Source organism: Lynx rufus, unplaced genomic scaffold (genome assembly GCF_022079265.1).
Source record: "Lynx rufus isolate CCGP_SWC_20201006 ecotype Redwood Valley unplaced genomic scaffold, mLynRuf1.p SCAF_2, whole genome shotgun sequence".
NCBI lineage: Eukaryota > Metazoa > Chordata > Mammalia > Carnivora > Felidae > Lynx > Lynx rufus.
Window position 1 is genome coordinate 178,754,128 of NW_025814834.1, and position 21,454 is coordinate 178,775,581.

Below are 21,454 nucleotides of genomic sequence, written 5' to 3' on the forward strand. Positions count from 1 at the left end.
CCCACCCTGGCTGTGCTATAGGGGCGGTAGCCCCTCCTTGCATGGTTGGAAGGTTCGGTGAGATCCGATGTGGAAGGACCCCGAGCCGGGCAGGCCCCACAAATGGTGGCGATCCTGGCCCCCTCCTCACTTTCTTCTCATTGGCCCAGGAGCCGGAGGCTGTGAAGGTCACGCCCTTGTCCAGGGCCTCTCAGGGAAACCTGGTCCTTGGCCCATCTGTTCTTCTGGGACATCATTCCAGGTATGTGGCCTTTGCAATGTAGCCTTGGGAAAGGACAGGGTAGGGCGACTGAGAGAAAAACAAGAGACTTAGAGAGAGGAGAGACAGGGGAGGGAGGTCTCCTCTCCACAGAGTTCCAGCCCTGGAGCCAGGTTGTGGCTCCTAGAGCTGTGAGGGACAGCCCCCTCCTCCTGTCCCCTGGGACTCTACCCCAACCCACCAACAGCCTTGTCTTGGTCAGGACCTGCCTCCCCTGCTTTTGGCTTTCCCCCTTGCTCTTTGACCCTTCCCTTCACTGGCTTTCCTGGTTGCTGGCTGTCTGTATTTCCTCCATCACACACTCGCCCACTCACCCTGTGCCACCCGTGGCTTTCTATCAGGCCCTGGCAGAGAAAGTCTGGGATATGACGTGCCCATCTCGCACCCTGCTGATATTAAGTGGGTGCTCCCCGGGTGCTCCTGGCCTCTGCCACTGGGCCCATACTCATGGGAAGCCCCCCTAAGTCCCCAGGGCCCTGGTTAATGGAGAGATGTGGCTCCCTGGGGCACAGCCAAGGAATCCCCTGGGTTGGCATGGCATCCCTGCTCCCAGCCCTCTGTCACACCCCCTTTTGTCAGCTCAAACCTCTGTGGGGAAGGGACGCTTTAGGCAGCACCCTTGCTGTCCCATGGGCACCAAACCCTGTCCCCAGGTGGAGTGACAGAATGCAGATAGGAAAAGAAGGGGAGAGGGGCCCCAGGCACAGATGTATATCCACAGAGGTGATACAGCTGTGCACCCGTGGAAATAGACATGAGCTTATAAAGATAAATGTATGTGTGGAGAGGTGCATAGCCCCTGACACGGTCATGCATGCACACAGCTTGACATTTGCACTCAGACACAGATACACAGCCGGGGAAGGACATTCCCTCAGAAATGTTTGTACAGATCCAGAGACAAAGCTGGGCACATGCAGGCGTAGCTGCATATCCGTGTAGGTAGAGACACGTGGATACACAGAGGCAGAAGTAGGTGTGGTCCATGTGCATGCACAGAGATGGGCGTGTGTGCAAAGAAACAGATATGAATGCACAGTGTTGGGTGCAGCAGCAAAGGGCATATTCACACTCCGAAGTGGACAGTCACCCACAGAGAGATTAATGTACCTGGCGCCTGATGCACAGACACTAAGATGGGCTCGTGTGCCCGGGGAAACGGCATGACCAGATGATGACGCAGGGGCACCCAGAGACGGACAGTCTGTACGGTGTCTGTACAGTGGCCGAAACAGACAGGTACGGCAGCAGGCCCTCCACCCCGGACATACTCACAGTGCCCCTCAGAGACAGCTCTTGTGCCCACTAGGCGTCTGAGATGCAGCAGAGCCAGTCATGGAGAGGGGAGGCATCTCTATGCCAGGACACCCCCTGGAAGTTTGAAAGTGTGTCCTCAGGGCTCGGCTGTGGGAGACTGCACAGCCAGGCTCTGGCAGGGCCCCAGGAGCCTGGGGTTGACTGTCCCGTGGGCGGCTCAGGCACTAATGACCCTCGTGGGCAGGCAGCGGGCAGCCTTTGTTCCTTCTCCACCACCCCCCTGGGGACCGGGAGAGAGGCCGAGGCCAGGCTGCTGATTGGAGGAAGGGCAGCCGGGCAGGGGAGGCCCCACCCACTGGAGACTTCCAGGAGAGGTGAAAAGTACTAGCAGACCTGAGGTCTGTGTAGCCTTTGGGGTCCGCGCAAACGGAAGGCAGGATAAGGGAGAGCATGTACCCGAGCTTAGTGGGACTGGCACTCTTCCTCACACTCCACATGCCTTAGCCATCTAGTTCTCACAATGCCTGACAGGTAGCCACTCTCATCTCACAGCTGAGGAAACGGAGGCCTGGAGAGGCGAAGTGACTTGCCCAAGATCACACAGCTAGTAGCTGCCAGAGTTGCAATCTGAACCCACATGGTCTTGGTTCTGGGAGTTTCCAGGCAAAACCACACCAGACCCTTGCCATTCCCCCTGGGGCAGAGGGGGGACTTAAAAGGACACACTTTGGGCACAGATGAACATGGGCTCAAATTGATAGGGATGCTTCCTAGCTGTGTGTTCCTGAGCAGTTCAATCCGTCAATGGCTGCTGAGCACTTAGGATGTGCTAGGGGCAGGTGCGCAGTGGGGACGGAGACAATGAGATGATGTGCCCTGGGCCAAGCCCCGTGGGAGGCACTGGAGCGAAAAGCCCAAAAAGACAGAGGATGTTCGTAGAAGAGTCAGGTGGCCCCCGCTGTGCTAGGGGAGCACCCAGAGAGGGAGCACTCTCCCAGCTTGGGGTGGGGACAGGGCAACTCCCTGGAGGAGATGACAACATCCATCAAGGGACAATGGAGCAGAAAGAGGGGCAGTTCAGGCTCAAGGAACAGAGCATGAAGAGTGAGAGAGATGCCGGTGGCTGGGGTGTGGAACTCAAGACGGGAAGAAAGTCTGACATGTCCTGAAGAAGCATGAATGCCAACCAGAGGAATTGGGATTTTATCCTGAGCAGAGGGGTGATGCAGTGAGACCTGCGTTTTGGAGAGATCGGGGCAGAGAGCAGTTTGGAGGGGAAGAGAGCAGAGAAGAGCAGAGGCACGCAGGCCAGGGAGGAGTTTGCCGTCATCAGGCAGGGGCGAGGTGGTAAGCGTGGCCAGCGGTGGCTTCAGAAGTTGCCTCAGAGCCTAAAGTGGTCACCAAGCTCGAGCACGGACCGTGTACGTGGGGATGAGGGGCAGGGAAGCCGAGGCAGCCGCTACATTTCTGGCTCGTGGGTTGGTGGTGCCACCACCTTGAATAGGGAATCCCAGGGGAGAAGCAAGTTTGGGGGCAGCAGGGGTGGAGGGTGACAATGAGTCCACTGTGGATTCTGAGGGGCACTCTGGTGGTTACTGCTGGTTGCCAACACAACAGCCTTCTGTGCCTTGCTCTTTGCTAACCAAATCCTGGTTTTGTTGTGGTAGCACTATGCCGGCAGCCCTGTAGACCCTAGAGGAGGGAGGGGAGGGGAGAAAGTGAAGATAAGAAGTGTAGACATTGCTCTCAAGAAGCCTGGCTCTGACAGCCAGCAGATGGGTAGGGTGGGAGCTGGAGGGAAACACAGTTTTGTGAAAGTGTTTGTATCCCCACCCACCCCCATGATGGGGAGGCATCCGTGTGCCTAAATGTGGATGACAGAAGGAAAGCCAGGCAAGAGAGGCTGGGGACCCAGAGAGAGGGGAGCTAATGGAGGGTTAGGTCCCAGAGTCAGTGAGAGGGGCAGGCGCTGGGCATAGGAGGTGGAATTGGCCTTGGACAGGATGTGGAACCATCCTGCAGCTGGAGGGAAGGGACAGATGAGCACTTGGAGACAGGGTGGGAGATGACGGGGTGTCTGCTTTCCATCTCTTTGTTTCTGCTGGAGGGGCTGGGGTGGTCTGCAAGGGGAGACTAGTGACCATCTGGGATGAGCTCCATGGAGGGTCAGAGAGAGAGCCACCTAGGGAAACATGGAGAGGCTGGGGGTGGAACTGAGACCCGAGAAGAGGCTGGAGACGCTGACCAGGCACAAGTGCTGACCGCATGGTGACGGAGCGCTGCCCAGCAGTGCTCAGGGGTCCACGGCAGGTGAGAATATAGCCAGCTGGGCTTGTCCCGCAGATGTCACACACTGGAATCTAAGCCAAAGGGTATGCCAGGTGTGGGACAAGCACAGGGAAAAGAGACTAGAGGTTGCATGGAGTGTGGAAAGAGACGGCTGTTTCAAGGGTAGGATGAACATTTCAGAGGTGAGTGATCCTAGGGATAGCAGGTCGAGGGTGTAGTCGTGATGACGGTGACAGTCTTCCATTCTCCGTGGCTCAGCCAATGCCATCACAGCCCTGCCTGCATCTTGGTTTTCACCGTTCCAGGCATGCAGACAGCTTCTGCCTGCAACCCCTGTGCTTTGGAGCCATTCCTTGCCCCTCACCGGTACAACTTGAGGCCATAGTCTACACCTTCTGCCGGAAGTGTGCATGCGGGTTGCCTACCATGGTAGCTGCTCATCAACATACCCTCAACTGGCTTCTTCTCAACCCTGTCTCACTTCCCCACGCCCCTGCCTGTGCTTCCTGGATCACCTCCCAAATAAGCTGCTTGCCCTTAAACCCTTGTCACAGAGACCTCCTGCAGAGCAACTCAACCCAAGACAGCAGGCTCAAACCCTCTGGGTATTAGTTACCTCCTCTGTAAGACAGGGAGTCTAACGTGTGCCTGTGAAATTAGAAGGGCGCAAGCACACGGACGTGAGGCTTCTGGCACCAGGCCCAGCACCCAGCAGGCACTAGGTCAGCGCTCTCTCTCATACACACAGTGGGTGTTTAATAAAAGCTCCCGTCCCCTCAGATGGCCCAGGACAGCGGAACCTTTCTGTCGCTGCCAATCAAGTCCCACAGGTAAGCCAGTCTCTGAGGCCTGACCAATCCCGATGCTCTCTGCTGAACACCTTCCAGGTGGCTTCTCATGCTGCCAGCAAAGGGCTCCCCGGGGACCTCCTGACACAAGGATGGGCCAGAGGCAACATGTGGTCTGGCAGATGGCCGTCTGAGTTCCTCTGAGGTAAATAAAAATCGTGCTTCCTCCCATGCGCGGAGCCAGGCGCCAGCTAAGACTTCCCGTGCACTATCTCATTGTATCCTCTCAGCGAGTGACAAGCTACTGTCTTTTCCTCTTCACGCTCTGGAGGCTGGGCCTCAGAGAAATTGGGCGACTTTTCCAGGCTGCTCCCACCCTGCAGGAGAGGCAGAGTCAGGATTCAGATCTCGTCAGCAGAGCCCAGCCTCCTCATTGGGAGGCAGGAACATGCCGTGTTACCCTCAGATGCCTTGTCCTGGTGTATGCTCTGCACAGAGAAGGAGCTTCGCGAACGAGCCCTGGGCTGAACTGAACCAAAAGGGGCTCCTAGAGGAAGTAGAAAGATCCTGTTTCCTGTCGGACGCAGAGCCCTTGAGGGCATTTCTGCAGCCTGACTCCTAGCACACAGCCTGGCGCAGAGTGATGTTCAGGCAGGGTTTGTGGATCAGATGAGGGAATATCTAAGATTCTTGGCCAGAATTTCCACCGCAGCCAGATCTGTGATCGCATTAGGAGGTGCGCACTACTATCTTCCCATTCTGTTATTCCAGCTGCCTTCTTCCGTGAAAAAGACTTTTCCCTCATCAGCTGTCCACTACCACCTCCTTCACTCTCCCTCTGAGCTAATCTGAGCATGTCCGAGGGATGCTCATCCCACCAGTCCCACTAATCAGAGCCTCCCGTCAGCACCCCCCACGGGCGGGGATGGGAAAGCCCGTAGCAAACACCCACGACCTGCTGCAAGACACGTCACCCCATCCCATTTCCGTGACAGCCCTGTAGGCAGGGCTGAATGGCCCCACTGGACAGATGAGTAAGACTGAGACCCAGAGGAGCTAGATGACTTGTTCAAGGCCACCTGGCCACCTGGCAAGCTAGAGGCTGAGCTGGAGCGGACACCAGATCTGCCGAGCCCCCAAACTCATGCCCTTTCTCCACCACCAAATTCCCTTCCCTCCCGAAGTTGCTTCCCTTCCTGATGCGGTGTGGCCAGTGCAGATCTCAGAATGTGTAAACCTGGTGACACTAGATCCGTCACCTTAGAGTGGAATGAAGGAAGCACCTGGGGATCGGCTTACTAATTCGAGGGGCTGATGAATTATTCAGGTCGCCATTAACTTAGAGGCCTTTTCAGCCTCACCTGTCTTTCCCCTGCTCCAGACCCTCAGATCCTGGCCTGCCCTGAGCTCTACGGACCTGTGGGAGCCCCGGCGAGGAGATGCTGGCAGAGCTGGGGTCCTGTCTGCTGCTGGCAGTGGCTCTGCTGGGCCCAGGCCCCGGGGCCCAAGCCATGACAGGTAGGAGCTCCTGAGGATAGGCGGGCTCTGGGAGGGGGTAGACGAGTGGCCAGGTGGCTGCCAGGGCCTCAGGAGGCTTCCATGTGGGAGGACAGAAAGCAGGGGGCCATATGGAGGGAGTTGGCTGAGTTGAGGATGTATTTGTTTCTGAGATGGTGGAAGATGGTATTTACGGGGTGCCTGCCATGTGCTGGGTGCTTCACAAATATGACTGCATTTCATCTTCACGGCAAACTTCAAGGTGGGCATGAGTTCTCCATTTCACAGGTGAAGAAACTGAGGCAGAGAGAGAGGTTAAGTAACCTGTCCAAGGAGGCATAGTTACCAAGGGCTAAGGGAATGGCTCAGAGAACAACTGAAGGTTTAATGCCGGAGGGAGCCTTTACTCTCCTCCTGACAGCCTGCTGTACTTCCCCACTGCCAGCGGGTGAAATCACAGTCCCTCCTAATGGCATTCAGTGTCTCTCAGGTTTGGCCCTAATCTCCGTAATATCCAGCCTCGGTTCCCTGTGTCCCTTGGGCATCCCATGTCCTGGCAGAGGATATACCCCCCTTCTGGAGATGCTTCCCCCTCAGAGCTTTCACCCCACTGTGCCCTCTGTCTGGAAGGTCCCTTTTCTCTTTTTCCATCTGAGAACCTCTGGGTCATCTATCAAACTCAGGTCAAACACCACCTCCTCCAGGAAGACTTCCACACGCTTTCGTCAGCCTCAGATGCTCCCTTCTTGGAGCTCGCAGAGCCCTCTGCCTGCACCCTGGTCCCGGGTGGCTTTGTGTTGCTCCAGCCCTGTAAGCGTTGTGTGTCTGTGAAGCCAGGGGTGGTGGTGGGGTGGGGTATCACCTCACTGGTCTTCAAGGGGCGTGCATGTTATAGGGGCTCAGCAAACAGCCCTCAGTGCCTGGTTTTCCTGCAGGTTCGGGTGGGCCTCCAAGAAGGAAAGGTGACGGTGCCACTCACCTAGTTGGTGGCAGAGGTGGGCTGGGTATGCAGGCGTCTCACTCCTTCCTGTAGGGGGAGAAGCTAGCTGTTCCCATTTTCCAGCCTCTGGGGCTTCAGTGGCCCTGGGGCGACCCTGGGGTGACCCTGGGGTCCCGGGTGGCTGGCTGATTGCTGGAGGACACGGCCTCCCCTTGTGCTGGCGCCTGAGGCCTCCTTGGCCACAGGAATTCTGCTCCAACACTCCCAGGGCTTTTCCTGTCCCGTGGGCAGGGCCAGGGGAAGTCCAAGGACAGGCACTGGACAGAATGTCCCTCTGTCCTCCTACCATAAAGGATGAATCAGACACGGTTCCTGCCCCAGCCTGCTGCGGGGGCCAGCAGGGAGCTGACAACCTGAGCCGGGTGTGCTTCCGCAGCCCTTTCTCCCCGGTGCTCACAGCCACCCCATTTCCCAGATGCGTGACTGAGGCTGGGGGAGGCTAAGTGACCGTGAGAGCTCTGTTCACGTCATTTCCTCCCTCCGAATTGTCCTCAACTAACAACCTTCTTGTTCCTCCTGGTCAGACTCAAGTATCACCTTCCCTGTGAATCTTGTCCCTCCCCTAACAGTGCTGGCCCAGCAAGATTGGCCTCCCTCCCTCCGGCCCCCAGAGCCCCTGTGTGGCCGCAGTCACACTGCTTGGCTTTGTCTCATTTGCCTAACTCCCAGCCCCTGACTAACCCCCCCCCCCTCCCCGTTCCACAGTACTCTCCCCAGGGAGACACCCATTCTGAGTCAGCACAGGCCTGGCTACATGCTTTTTGACCTTTTCAGTGAACAGAGTTAGGAAACTAATTTTTTTAGAAATAAAAATAAATCTTAATTTCAATTCAAATCGAGGACCACAAGTGTTCTATTTAATTTTTTAACTTTATGGTTGTATTGCTCTCCTCTTACACTGAACGTCTTAGCTTCTATTGACATTAACATACATGCTTTATTCCGATTTATAAAATACTATAAAATAGCACTACTGACTGTTATTCAAATAGTAAGTCTACTGAGTAATATTTCAGATTTCTTCGTGGTTCATTTTGTGCTGGGGATATATCCCACTAGGAACATACAGTAAAAAAAAAGTGTATTTCCACGTCATTTGGAATCCTTTTTCCCCATGTGAATGTGCCTCCAACCTGATATATGGCTAAATTTATTTGTTTCAGCTTGGAATATTTAGGGATTACTTAAAAATGTCTTTTTTTTTTTGCCAAGTTAAAAATTATATTAAAAGTTATTCATGATTATAAAGTCAAAATCATAAAACAGGTCGCACTGAAAGAGGTCTAGACGGCATGCCTTTTCTTCCCCTCTGTTTACTCCATCGCCTGACAGAGAATCACTTTTATTAGTTTCCTTCCATTGTTTTCTTTTTTTAAATATAAGCAAATATGTGCATATGAGAATGTACTTTTAACCGCAACAAGCTGTGCGCATTTTCACTCAGGGCGGGGGTATTATCATTTGTAATTTTTAAATTCCTCCCTGCACACGTGTAGGGTCTGGCACATAGTTCTATTTTATCTAAAATTATAGGTCCACCCTGACATTTCCTATCTCCTTTCCCTGCTTTATTTTTCTCCACAGCACTAATCACTATTCAATACGCTCTATATTTTACTTACTGTGTTTATCATCCACGTTCCCCACCAGAATGTAAATTCCACGAAGGCAAGAATTTTTGTCTGTTCTGCTCCTGCTGTAACCGCAGCACCTAGAACATTGCCTGGCACTCAGATGATGTTTGTTGAATAAATACGAGAATGCTTGATAAGTATTTGAGGAATAAGCAAATGAATGAGCACACATAGGCATAAATGAATTGATTTAGGGTCGTGGCCTCATGCTCCCTCAGCCCAGCCCAGCCCAAAGACCCAGCTTTGTAGCTGGGCCCATCCCCCAGGACCTCAGCACTGACTGAGCCATTCTTCCCTCTTGCCTCAGGTGTTAAATGTGGGGGTGTGCTCTCAGCACCTTCCGGAAACTTCTCCAGCCCCAACTTCCCCAGGCTCTACCCCTACAACACAGAGTGCAGCTGGCTGATTGTGGTGGCCGAGGGTTCCTCTGTGCTGCTCACCTTCCACGCCTTCGACCTGGAGTACCATGATGCCTGTGGCTTCGACTACCTGGAGGTCTACAACGGCGCCTCAGGAGACAAGGGCAACCTGCTGGGGAGGTTCTGCGGCCGGGTGCCCCCGCCGCCCTTCACCTCCTCCTGGCATGTCATGTCCGTCGTCTTCCACTCAGACAAGCACGTGGCCAGCCGCGGCTTTTCTGCTGGCTACCAGAAAGGCAAGGGGGTCCTGGCAGGGGAGAGGGTGGCCCTGCAGGGGCAGGGGGTAGGAAGAGAAGTGGGCTAAGGCGAGACTTGCAGGCTGCTCCAGAGCCTGGGTGACCCTGCTGTCGCAGTTCCGGGGCAAAGGCAGCCTCTGGCTGTGGTCATGGTGGTTGTGGGTTCCCACCTTCACGGCAGTAGTCCTGGGAGTCCCCAGGAGGGTCTTGCTGTCCTCTTGCATTTGCCATCATCCTTCTTATCCCATGCCATGGCATCAGGACAAAGGAGAGGACGCCATGCTCTGGGGATGGGCAAGAGACCCCTCCCATCCCAACCCAAGTCCTCCGGAGTATAAGATATGCATGGGTCTGTGTGGGGCTGGTGACACTCTCCCTCCCTAAGTCTTTCCTAATGCCTCTTATATTGCAGGTCCCTAACCCTCCCTCCCTCAACCAGGCTGGAAACCTGCACCATAGTCTAGTGAGGGGGGCAGAGGCCTCCTCCTTGCCTTCCTCCTTGACTTATTCCTCCTGTCTCCAGGCCTCTCTGCATACGCTCAAACCTCCTCCCTTCTCCCAAGGCCCAAACCAAGGGCCTAAATCATGTTAGCTCAAGAAATAGACAACCACAGAGGCTCCTGGCACACAGGGTCTACCAACAGCAATTAGGGGGCTCAGGTGCGACTGCTCCCCAAGCTGGCTTTAGAGGCACAGAATTGTGGAATGAGAAAGCACAAGAACCACAGACTGATCTCATCATAGTTTTGGATGCTTAGGTTTAAAAAAAAATTTTTTTTTAATGTTTATTTATTCTTGAGAGAGAGAGAGAGAGACAGAGCCCGAGCAGGTGTGAGGCAGAGAGAGACACAGAATTGGAAGCAGGCTCCAGGCTCTGAGCTGTCAGCACAGAGCCCAGTGTGACTGTGAGATCATGACCTGAACCGAAGTTGGACACCTTACTGACTGAGCCACCCAGGTGCCCCTAGACCCTTAGGTGTTTTTTTTTTAATGTTTTATTTTATTTTTTTAAATTTTATTTATTTTGAGACAGAGAGAGACAGAGCACGAATGGGGGAGGGTCAGAGAGAGAGGGAGACACAGAATCCGAAACAGGCTCCAGGCTCTGAGCGGTCAGCATAGAGCCCGACACAGGGCTCGGACTCACGGACCGCAAGATCATGACCTGAGCTGAAGTCGGACGCTTAACCAGCTGAGCCACCCAGGCGCCCCGACCCTTAGGTTTTTTAAATGTTAGGATATCAAAATCATAATACCACGAGCAATGTTTTCCAACATTTTTAAAACCAGGAGTACCTGTATAGCAAATAGAACCTTATGTTAATCCCCTATACGTAAAAGAGAGGAAAGCAATATTTTATTGGTATGCCTTTACTGTATTTTGTAAGTTCATGTCTTTAGCATTTACTTATTATATGTCAATCACTGAAACCATAAGTCAATATTGATGGCCTCCAACGAGTGAAGTGTTTATATATGACCTGTGACTGTGGACGCTGTCTTTCAGTGCATTAAAGATAGTCTGAATACAGCATAAGAGTGAAACTTGCCCCACATGCCAGCAGACAGATGCCCCAGGTGGCTCCTGTGAACCCCCAGAGCATGGTTTGAAAGCCTCAGCTAAGGGTGTTAGTGTTGAAAAGGGTCTCGCGACTGTCAAAACCTGCTCTCTCGTTTCACAAACAATAAATTTGAGAGCAGAGAGAGAGTGTGGCTTCCCAAGGTTACACGGCTGTGGGAGGGGGAAATGCTGAGACAAGAAGTCAAGCCCTTAGCTGCCCAGCCCAGTGTAGTTAGTGCCCGGTTCACAAAGCCGTGCCCTGGGGCGAGATTCTGGAGTCTTGGGAAATACCAGCGTGCCCCTCCCTGCCGGTGGCCTCCAGCTGGTCGGGTCATTCGTCATCACCCACCTCCTAATTGTCCTGGCTGCTCTGGCTTCCAGAGGGCTTTCGCCAGCATCTTAGACTCTTGCATGAGCCCGAGCCTGGTGGATCGGGCCGGGCAGGTCATCTGACCTCTCCTACTCCCACAAGGCTCAGGGGTCACTTGCCCGGGGCCACACCCCTAAGAGAAGACAGAGCTGAGAGGACATCTCAAGCCTCAGACCACAAGCCCATTTCAAGTCCATCTCTACTTCATCAGATCCTCTCTCCAAGCCTCAGCTTGCACGTCTGTCACAGAGGTCTGAGAACACTCCTGAACTCAGAAACCTCAGGCTCTGTGCCCCACGGGCCTCACAGGAGGGGACAGTAAGAATCAGCAGGTCAAGGGCCCGGGCTCTGCAATCAGGCAATTCCGGCTCTCCCTGTTACCAGCTGGGTGACCCGCTGTCAGAGCCCTGCCCGTTCCTGGGGCCTTGCCACGTCAGCGGCTCCTGCCAACCTCCGTGTCTCTATTTGAAGGCTTCCTCTGAAGTCTCGGTTGGTCACCTGTATCCCCAGCAGCCTCGGCCTGGACTCTCAGGGGTTGGTGTACAAACGCCCCAGCTCCTTTCTCTCGGGTGACAGAACTCTGAGGCGTGTGCCTGACACCCTTCCCCAGAGTTCCCCAGCAGGGCTCAGCAGCTGGCCTAAGAATACCCTTTAGTGACCCTGGCTCCCTCATTCCTCACATGGGGCCCCCCGTGTCTCCCAAATAAACTCCTTGTGCTCGGACCCTCGTCTTGGGGGCTATCTGGGTGAACTCCAACTCCCCCAGGTAAGTTACTTACCTTCTCTGTGCCTCCATTTTCTCAACCATAAAGTGGGGAGAACCACTGAGCTTTCCTCTAGGGTGATGGTAATGGTGTCAGAAGACTGTGTAGGTGCTAAGTGCCGGGCCCGTGCCTGACGCTTAGCAAGTAAGTGCACGGGGGATGGTGACGAGGTTCCCATGACATACCTGTGGGAGCAGCACATTGGGGGGTGTCCGGTTCCCAAGGGAAGGGGTCCAGGGGATCACGGGGAGGAAGAAAGGTCAGTTAAGAAGGGCTTCCTTGCAGATGTGTGTGGCGGTGTCCTGACGGGCCTTTCGGGGGTCCTCACCAGCCCCGAGTACCCCGACAGCTACCCCAACAACGTGGAGTGCCGCTGGGTGATCCGGGCCGCCGGCCCCGCCACTGTCAAGCTGGTGTTCGTGGACTTCCAGATGGAGGGCAATGAGGAGTGCACCTATGACTACGTGGTCGTCCTTGGGGGCCCCGGCCCTGCCCACGGGCATCACTACTGTGGCAGCACCAGGCCCCCCACCCTCGTGTCGCTGGGCCACGAGCTACAGGTGGTTTTCAAGTCCGACTTTAACATTGGAGGTCGGGGCTTCAAGGCCTACTACTTCTCAGGTAGAAGGGGCTGGGGCTACACCTTGAGTCCCCCGTGCATGCTGTGTCTGTCCCTGTCCGGCCAGTACCAAGGCATAAGCATGTCTCCGCCTCTCTGAAGTCTTCCTGATTGAGTCAGAGTTAGTCCCTTCTTTCAACTCCTTTAGCAATGATCTAACACTCTCATTTATGTTTGTGCTCTGCACATTGATCTCCCCTGACTGTGAGTTCCTACGGGTTTGTCTTTGTACCTGCCACATAGAAGGGATTCAATTAATGTTTGTACAAATGAATGAATGAACTCTTGACAGTGAAGTGAACTAGACAGTGGAGGAAACGGAGAAGGAAACAGACAATGAAAACCTACTGGGATCGGTGCTAACAGTAAGGATCATGGATGACTTCCTGGAGGAGAAGAGAATCCGGTAGTGTTTTGAAGGAGTTAGCCAGAGGCTGAAGGAAGGGAAGGGTATTCCAGGTAGAGAGGTCAGCGTGTGCAAAAGCACAGAGGACAGAGAGGGCTTAGTGTGCTTGTATGATGGATGTTTGGTGAGGCTGGGAGGTAGGGCTGGGTGAGGGGCAGTGAGAAAATGAGCAAGGTCAGGTCATGAGCCACCTTGTCTGTCAAGTCCAAGTTTGGACTCCACTCTGAGGACACGTATTAGGTCCTGTTATTGAATTCCTGACGGGGCCAGCCCTCGTGGACTGCCAACTGGAATGAGAGTCCCAGCTCCCAGCCAGTTTCAGTGTAAAGCAGGCTTTGGGATCAATTGTCTGGTTTACTGGCCATGGTGCCCATCCCCTGCCAGGGTGGTTTTAGCACCTTTATGGCGCCCACTGCCCCAGCTGTACTACAGAGGGTGACAGTCTCCACCCTTCTCATCATTGCTCCTCTGTCCCTCTCTCCCCAATCCAGGAGAATGCCAGGAAGTGTACACGGCTGTGCGAGGCAACTTCTCCAGTCCACAGTACCCCAGCTCCTACCCTAACAACATCCACTGCCACTGGACCATCCGCCTGCCTCCTGGCTACCGGGTCAAGGTGTTCTTTCTGGACCTGGATCTGGAGGGTCCCAGCAGCCTGACCAGGACCTGCGACTTTGACCATCTGGCGGCCTTTGATGGGGCCAGTGAGGAGGCGCCCCTCCTGGGGAATTGGTGTGGCCACCACCTGCCAGCACCAGTCACCTCAAGTCACAACCAGCTTCTGCTTCTGCTGCACACAGACCGCAGCACCACCCGAAGGGGCTTCTCTGTGGCCTACATTGGAGGTCAGCTGGGGTCGAGGGTGTGGGTGTGCTGATGGGGGAGGGCAAGGCTGGGGTCCCAGGTCTTTGTAGCTTCCTCTCTCCAACCCACCAGCTGGTGTCCTCAGCCTCTTCCCGTGTGGCTACAGCATGGCCACCTGCTGCCCTGGGACCTCTGAGACCGTGCCAATGTGGCCCTTGCTTATTTCTACTACCACAGGGCCCTGCCTTTCCAGTTTCCAACTCCACGATCCCTAATCGCCCTGACCCCATCTGTCTCTTTCCCCCTGGGGCCCCTGGCCTCTCTTGAGCTGTGGCTTATCCTATGTATCCAGGGGCAGTCCACAAAATATGGCCACGTTACTTACGATAAACAATTGGCATAACCATGGAGATGCCAACAAGCTTTGCTTGTGCCGGTCATAAATCCTGACTGACAGTGGCTTGCACAAATGGCCTTTTTTCCCCTCACATAACAAGAAGTCTCCAGCTAGGCAGCTGCTTTGTTGGTTCAGGGACTTTAACACTGTCTCAGCCGGTATCTCTGGGATTCTCTTGGCCTTCTGACTGCAAGATGGCTGCTACGACTCCAGACATCATGTCCGTGTTCCAGGCTGGAAGAGGGTAGGGGAGATGCCAGCTACAAGTGTCCCCTTATCAGGAAAGCAAAAGCATTTTCAGAAGCCCTGAGAAGACTTCTTGGTCTCATTAGTTTGAACTTGGTCAGATAGTCATGCCTAGCTTCAGAGGCAGCTGAGGAAGCTGGTACTGGGCTTTTCCAGCTTCCATCGTGCCCATTAGAGTTGCCAGCCAGCAGCGTCCACCATCTCTGCTGTCTTCTCATCCCCTTCCCTGGGCCATGGGCCCAGAAATGCCTGTGCTCTGGACCCATTTTGCCCTCTGTCTGAGCAGAGTGAAGCTCCTTATTGTGCAGATGTGGGAAGGGAGGTCCAGAGAGAGGAAAGACCACCACAGTCACACAGGCAGTGGGGACACAGCCAGGACCAGAACGCATGCCTGTCTCCTTTGTGGCTGAGCGGGGCCCGAGGGGAGGGAGTCAGGGCTGAGCTCAGACAGACCAGGGCCACATCCAAATGCTGCCATTTACCAGCCATCCAATGGCCTCATCTGTACAAGGGGTTGGTAAGTGCCCTAGGTAGGTGGTCATTCAGATGAAATGAGGCAAACAGGTCCCAGGGCCAGACTCTGAGGACATGCTTGCTGAGGGTGGATTTTTTTCCCTCCTGTGTCTCAGGCCTGGTCTGCATTCAAAACATCTCCCCTCCATCCTTACCCCCAACACAAGTGGTGATGGGGAGGGAAACAGCAGAGCCTCAGCGATGTAGTGGCAGCAAAGTGACCTGGGCAGACCCACCCTCCAGGGCCTCAGTTGTTTCCATCCATAAACTGGGGGAGGAGAGCTGTCCCTTTTTAGAGCAACCCCTTCTGGAGTTTCACTCCAGAGAGCCAGGTGCCATGGGATCTGCCACAGCCAGCTGGTAAGTTGTCTTTTCTCTGCGGGTCTCAGTTTTTCCATCTGTAAAATGAGGACACTGGCTGAAGGATCTTTAAAATCCCCTTTGGCTCTAATAGTCTTGTTTCTGGGCATGGGTCCTCTCCCAGCTCTGTGGGATCTTGGACAAGCCCCTTTTCCTTTTGGTTCCTCCAGAGACTGAGGGTGGGGCAGCTCAAATCCTGGCTCTGTTCCAGGGCCAGGAGCCCCACTCCCACCCACCCCACCACCCTCCCCAGATCCCCATGGGAGCCCAGGGTCAGACAGGGGCACTCACGCTGGGCCAGGCTCCAGATGTGGCCCAGGCTGCAGGCGGCCTCCCGGCTGGAGGACAAGCTCAGCATCAATCAGGGGTGACACACAGTTCAGCGCCACCGAGATCATCGTGGGAGACGGCGGGCCCATAAATCCCCGACTGCCCAGACACCAGAGGCTGAAATATGTCTGAGGCATTTCCCGGAGAGGGGCTGAGAGTTCCAGGCCTCTGCCTGCCAGCTCTTCCCTTTCCCTCCCACCAGCCACCCCTTCCTCCCCTTCCACTGCCCCCGCCCCAGCCAACACGGCCCACCCCCCCCCAATACACATGTTCAAATACAAAATACACCCAGACACAAAACATCACACCATCTTGTGTGTATAGGGTGGGGAGATACCCAAAGACTCGATCCTATAGACTCAATAACGGTTAAAATCCCAACTCAACCACCGCAAACAGCCTCACCTCTCAGAGCAGTTTCCGAAACTGTAAAATGGGTTTAGTTGTGTCCACCTCATGGAGTCATCGTGGGGAGAGAGTGAGGCTTCCTTCACCACCCTCTGCAAAACTACTGTTCTGCTCCCCCCACCTCCCCACATATCCCCTGCTTTCCCTGTTTCTTTTTTGCTTGATTTTCTTTCAACCCACTCTGACATGTATTTTATTTTACGTACGTATTGCCGCCTCGCCCAACTAGAATGTAAACTCCAAGAAGGCAGGGAGTTTGGGCTCTTTTCTTCCGTTTCTGTTTCCATGGTGCCTGTTAGAATTGTGCCTGCACATAGCGGGCCATCAATAAATATGTGTTAAATGATTGAATGAATTGCCTGGCACATCGCAAAGAGATCAGCAAATAGTAGCTCTTCTTATGGTTAAGAATATTCACTTATTCATTCATTCATTCATTCATTCAGCACCCCACGGCACCTGCCAAGTTCTGTGGCAGGCTGCAAGGACATGAGAGGGCCTGGTGCGTGCCCTGGGGAGCTCATAGTCTGATGGAGTTAAGTGGAGTAACACGTGTAAAACATCCCCATAGGGCTGCATAGGAGTCTCCCCTCTCCGAGCCTTGGTTTTCCCACACACCACCCTTTGGGTGGGGTCTGGGGGTGCTGGGGGCAGACCACCTGCCCCTTAAGGCCTCCAGCCCCTCCTTCCCTCCATCTCCAGTCGTGCCCGTGAACGTGAGCTGCTCCCGCACGGATTTCCAGATCCTGATCTCCGCACAGGCACTGGCACCGCTGGAGCGGACCAAGGTCTACCTGGGCAGCCGGAGCTGTGCCGCCCAGGAAGTCGGCAGCACCTTCCGGATCCAGGCCCGCTTCGACACCTGCGGCACCGAGTCTCAGGTAGGAGCAGGGGCGGGTGGTGGGGGGGAGGAGGGCAGGCGTGAGGGAGAGGGTCTGACCCCTGCTGAGAGGCACCTGCGATTCCTGAGAATTCTGGCTCCAGTGACCCCACAAGCCTGGGTGCAGAACTCAGCCCCTCTTGGCTTTACCCCAACAAACTTGCTCATTGTAGACATGACAAAATACTCAAACAGGGAAGACAGAGCAGGGGGCCCCACTGCACAGCGCAGTGACGGCCAAAAGCCCCTACTGAGGGCTCCTCCTGCAAGGCCCTGACCCTGACCATCCTCGGAGGCCTTCCTGCCGTTTCTTGCCTTCTCCTGGGCACTCCTTGGCACCCAGTCCCCACCCCTTTAACATGCAGCCCTTGCTGCCTCCTGCTACCCCTTCCCCAACCCGTGATCCAAATCGTCCCTGGGCTCCACACAACAAAAGAGCCTTTCAAGTAACAGGAACCACTTCCCTCCAAAGGCAGTGAGGCTTACAAATAAATGAGTTTTTTCTACTATCCTTATATTTTCGAGGCTTTGACTCCAGGTTTGGGGCCCTCAGAGTCACTGGCAGCAGCCCAAGCACCTGGGATGTTTGTATTCTTAGGACAGATTGGAGGGGAAAGGAGAGACATCCCCCCCCACCCCGCCCACCCCCAGAAGGAGCTCCCATCCCCAGCCTTGGTATCCAGGGATGTGCCAGACTGGCTTGGCAGAAATCACACACTTTCCAGCAAACCCTCCTGCCTCCAACATTAGCTGAATATATGCCTCTGGCCCCTCCAGCCCGCCCCTCTGCTTCCCCAGCCTCCTGGAAATCTCTGTCCTTTAGACCTGAGGAAAAAGAGAAGTGGGGGCAGAGTCTTGGCTGCCAAGATGACCTGCCCTCCCCCCTACCCCGTGCCCTGAGTCCTCATTCCGCAGAGCCATGAAATGATGGCGACAGAGAATCCCAGAGGCAGGGAACCATGAAGTCGAGAATGAGGGATCACAGACACTCGGAGTCTCCGAGTCATGGAACCACCACCCTAACTTGGAACCAAAAAATCATGGAATCTTGGAGCCAATATCATGGGAAACATAAAAGCTGAGAACCGTAGACTCCTGGATCCCTAGTGTCACCCTTATAAGTCCTAGACCCACGAGGACCAGTCTCTGCATCGGGTCACTTCCAAAGATGCGCAGCTCAAACAGCCAAAGGCAATGATAACCTTTCTGTGCATCTCTGAAAAAACACTGGAGACTTGATTTCATAACCAGAATACCAACCACGTCTTGTGTGGCTTTTTCCCCTCAAGTCTCTCACTCATCGAAAACCCCTAAAACTTCCCCTCACCCCCATTTTATGTGATTTTTTTTCTCCCTTCTTTACTATGTGGATTCACTTGACCCTTTCACTGGGTCCTCTGCCACTCACAGGTCCTGTCTTTCTTCATCCAGTAGCCCAATTCTGTATCACAAAAATCTAGGACATCAGTCTTCCCCAGAGGGTGTGGTGGCAGACAGGTTGAGGGTGCACATGCAGAAGCCTCTTTTGGGGACATGGAACCCGAGCCTTTTGGAAGCCCCTCTGTGACTCCCTTCCACACCCTTCCCCAGAGGGGTCGCCCAGGGTCCAGTGACAACAGCTTCTGACTGCCCCTGCTTTTGCTCGCGTTGCGTTAGGCAGCTTTGCTGTTACGAAGCATCAGCTCACAAGTGCCACCACTGGACATGGGTGGTTGGGCAGCCTGAGGGGTGTAACAGCTGCTGCAGACTTGAGGTTGGTGGGGAGACTAGCCCTGTGCCACTGCAGCCCCCTGCTCCAGGCCATGCCAGACTGCCCACTAAAACACTGCCCCTCAGTTCTGGACCCAAACACCCCACCATCTTCAGGGCAACATGCCTCCTGCCTCCTTCATCTGTAGGGGCAGGGAGGGCAGCAGTGTGCCAGGCCCCCCACGTTTCACTCCTCGGTGGCTCTGCCTAAAGCTGGGTGGTGCCACTGGGATGGCCAGGGACTCCAGTTCCATGTCACTTGTGTGTCGTGTGACCTCAGACAAGGGATTTAACTTCTGGACTTTGGTTTCCTAATCTATAAAATGGGGGTATTAATGGTGCCAATAAGAGAGGGTCACTGTGAGAATTAAATGAGATAATGCACTTGAAACAGAGGCTGGATCATGGCAAATGTCCCTGTTACTGCTGCTACTGTCTCTCATAGACCCCGCCTCCTTGAAGCCAGAGCAAGCACTGACCCATCAAAACTGATATTGTCCTTCCAGACATCCCCATGGTGTCCCTTTTACAGGTGGGGACACTGAGGCTCCAAGCAGAAAGGGAGTCAGTGGCCCAGTGGGGACTAGAACCCAGGCTCCTAGGGTTCTGCCCCCTTGGCACTGAGTCCCGACATATCTAGAGGAACAGGGTCAGCCCTTGGCCCCTTCAGGTGCGAGTGAGTGCCCTGTGACCCCCCACAGAGGAGGAACAACACGTCGGTGATCGTCAGCGTGCTGTACATTGACTTCTCGGCTGGTGGGCAGGAGGACATCCATGAGTACGAGGTCCGCTGTGAGCCACGGCGCAAGGAGGCTTCTATCCACCTGCTGTCTGGCTCCGACTGGCTGGGGCCCTATGCCGCCACAGCCGAGCATCTTCAGGAAGCGCCACCCAGGGATGAGGTGGAGGCCCTGGAGGGCCCTGTGGCCATGGTGACCCAAGACACCAGTGACATTGTCTTCCTGGGCCTTTGCATCCTGGCTGGAGTCCTCATGGTCATTGCCATCGTGGTCCTGATGCTGCTGTGAGCAGGCAAGGGACCTGGGTTCTGGCTTCCCTGGGAGGCAGCTTGCAGTCCCCAAAACAGGAGCAGACCAGGCTTTATCGACTTGTTGGCGACCATGGACAAGTCACTGTCCCTCTCCGAGACTCAGTTTCCTAGGCTCACAGAGCTGGCTTGAGGCTCAGAGAAGAGCACGAATGGATATGAGCTTTGTAAACTATGTCATGTTGTGTGTGTGTGCAATTGTTACTAATCTGAAAGATGGCCTGCAGTAGAAAAGAAGACTCCTGTGTGTGTTACTTGGCATCATGGATAGCTGTGGTCACTGGTCACTTGTTCTGTAACTTGCACAAGTGCTTTACCCACTCAGGATAAAAACAAGGGCATCTTTTATTTTTCCAACTAATGGCTCATCACAAGCCTTCATTGGCAGGAAAATTTAGTAACTGTCTAGGGGCCTCCGCTCTCTTGAACTGACTCAGGAACCTTGAGGACTTCATCCACAGGCCAGTCCTGCCTCCAAACTCCAGAAACAGAGAGAAAGGGAGCCGAAACCCCACCTAGTGCTGTCATCCCAGCCTCCGCCATGTGGTGTCGCTGTTGGAGGCTGGTCGTGCGCATCCCAGTGGATCCTGTCTGAAGAGGTGGCGATGCCCTGCGAGGTCAGATCCCTGCATAAAACACAGGCGGGCCCACACTGTGCTCAGCAGTGAGGCTGGAAGCTGAGGACTGGTGTCTCTTTCATGCTGGCGTTTTTCCTTAAATAGATCGTGATCCTTGACTGCAAAGCTGACTGAAGTTCCTGTGTCTTTGTCCTCACCCCTGATGTTGAGTCCATTGTTTCCCTTCAGATGAGTTCTCTTTGGAGCCTGTGGACCTTCTCCTGCCATTGGACTTCACTCAGAGCTACTCCAGCATCCCCGTATTTCTCTAAGTTCACACTACGGGGAGCATGGGTTGGGTTCCCGGTGCTTTCTGGCATCCTCAAGCAAATTGGTCCAGTCCCCCCAGAGCTCCAAGTGGAACAGCCTTGTTAATGAAAAATAAACAAAGAAATACAGTTATAATACACCACCTTCCCCTGCTCACCTGTATGTTTGCGTAATGAATCACTCACAATCAACAGAAATCTCCACCTTGACCATGCTGACCACGGTGCTCAAGTAAGTGAATTGGAGCCTGATTATAGTTCTTTCAACAACCCAACCAACATCCACTTGTTTCCAGCTTTGTCCCCATTGTTGTGATCGGCTCCAAGCACCCAGCAGCAAAGAAGTCAAATGAGATTTCCTGCCTTTGAGATGTCTATACCCAGGTGTAGCAGCTTCGGGGAGAGGGAGGCAGACAGTAACTTGCAGAGAAAACGAGAGTGAGAAAAGCCAACAAAGTAAAAAATTAAGCAAGGGAAAAAGAGTTGCCTGGACATTAGGAGAACTGGTTCAAGTCCAAGTTCTTCTCATTAATTGTGCAAACCTGGGCAAGTCACTTTGAGTCTGTGGGCCTCGATATCTCCATCTGCAAAATGGGACCACTGTTCATAGCTTGCTGTAAGATCGTAGCAACACGATGAACTAGGGAGGTCTGCCAGGATAATGTGCCAGCAGGCGAGTTTTGACTGACACCCCGGGGTGTTGGGAGCAGAGACCCCGTCCTCTTTGTCTCTCA

At 54.3% G+C, this 21,454-nt stretch overlaps 1 protein-coding gene across 1 annotated transcript; it reads left to right on the plus strand.

Moving 5' to 3' along the window:
* Positions 1–176: 176 nt before the first annotated feature.
* Positions 177–20,851, plus strand: CDCP2 (CUB domain containing protein 2). The gene is made up of 8 exons (XM_047085824.1): positions 177–241; positions 4,693–4,798; positions 5,975–6,111; positions 9,032–9,379; positions 12,360–12,695; positions 13,591–13,944; positions 16,860–17,038; positions 19,488–20,851. The coding sequence occupies exons 3-8, from the start codon at positions 6,033–6,035 to the stop codon at positions 19,812–19,814; spliced, it is 1,623 nt and encodes a 540-aa protein (XP_046941780.1). The 5' UTR covers positions 177–241; positions 4,693–4,798; positions 5,975–6,032; the 3' UTR covers positions 19,815–20,851.
* Positions 20,852–21,454: the final 603 nt, after the last annotated feature.

Bases quoted from the DNA above. Each gene is read 5' to 3' on its own strand.
- CDCP2 (XM_047085824.1), top strand. From the start codon at position 6,033: ATGCTGGCAGAGCTGGGGTCCTGTCTGCTGCTGGCAGTGGCTCTGCTG. The intron at 6,112-9,031 runs GTAGGAGCTCCT...CTCTTGCCTCAG, and splicing joins CGGGGCCCAAGCCATGACAG to GTGTTAAATGTGGGGGTGTG. The intron at 12,696-13,590 runs GTAGAAGGGGCT...TCCCCAATCCAG, and splicing joins CAAGGCCTACTACTTCTCAG to GAGAATGCCAGGAAGTGTAC.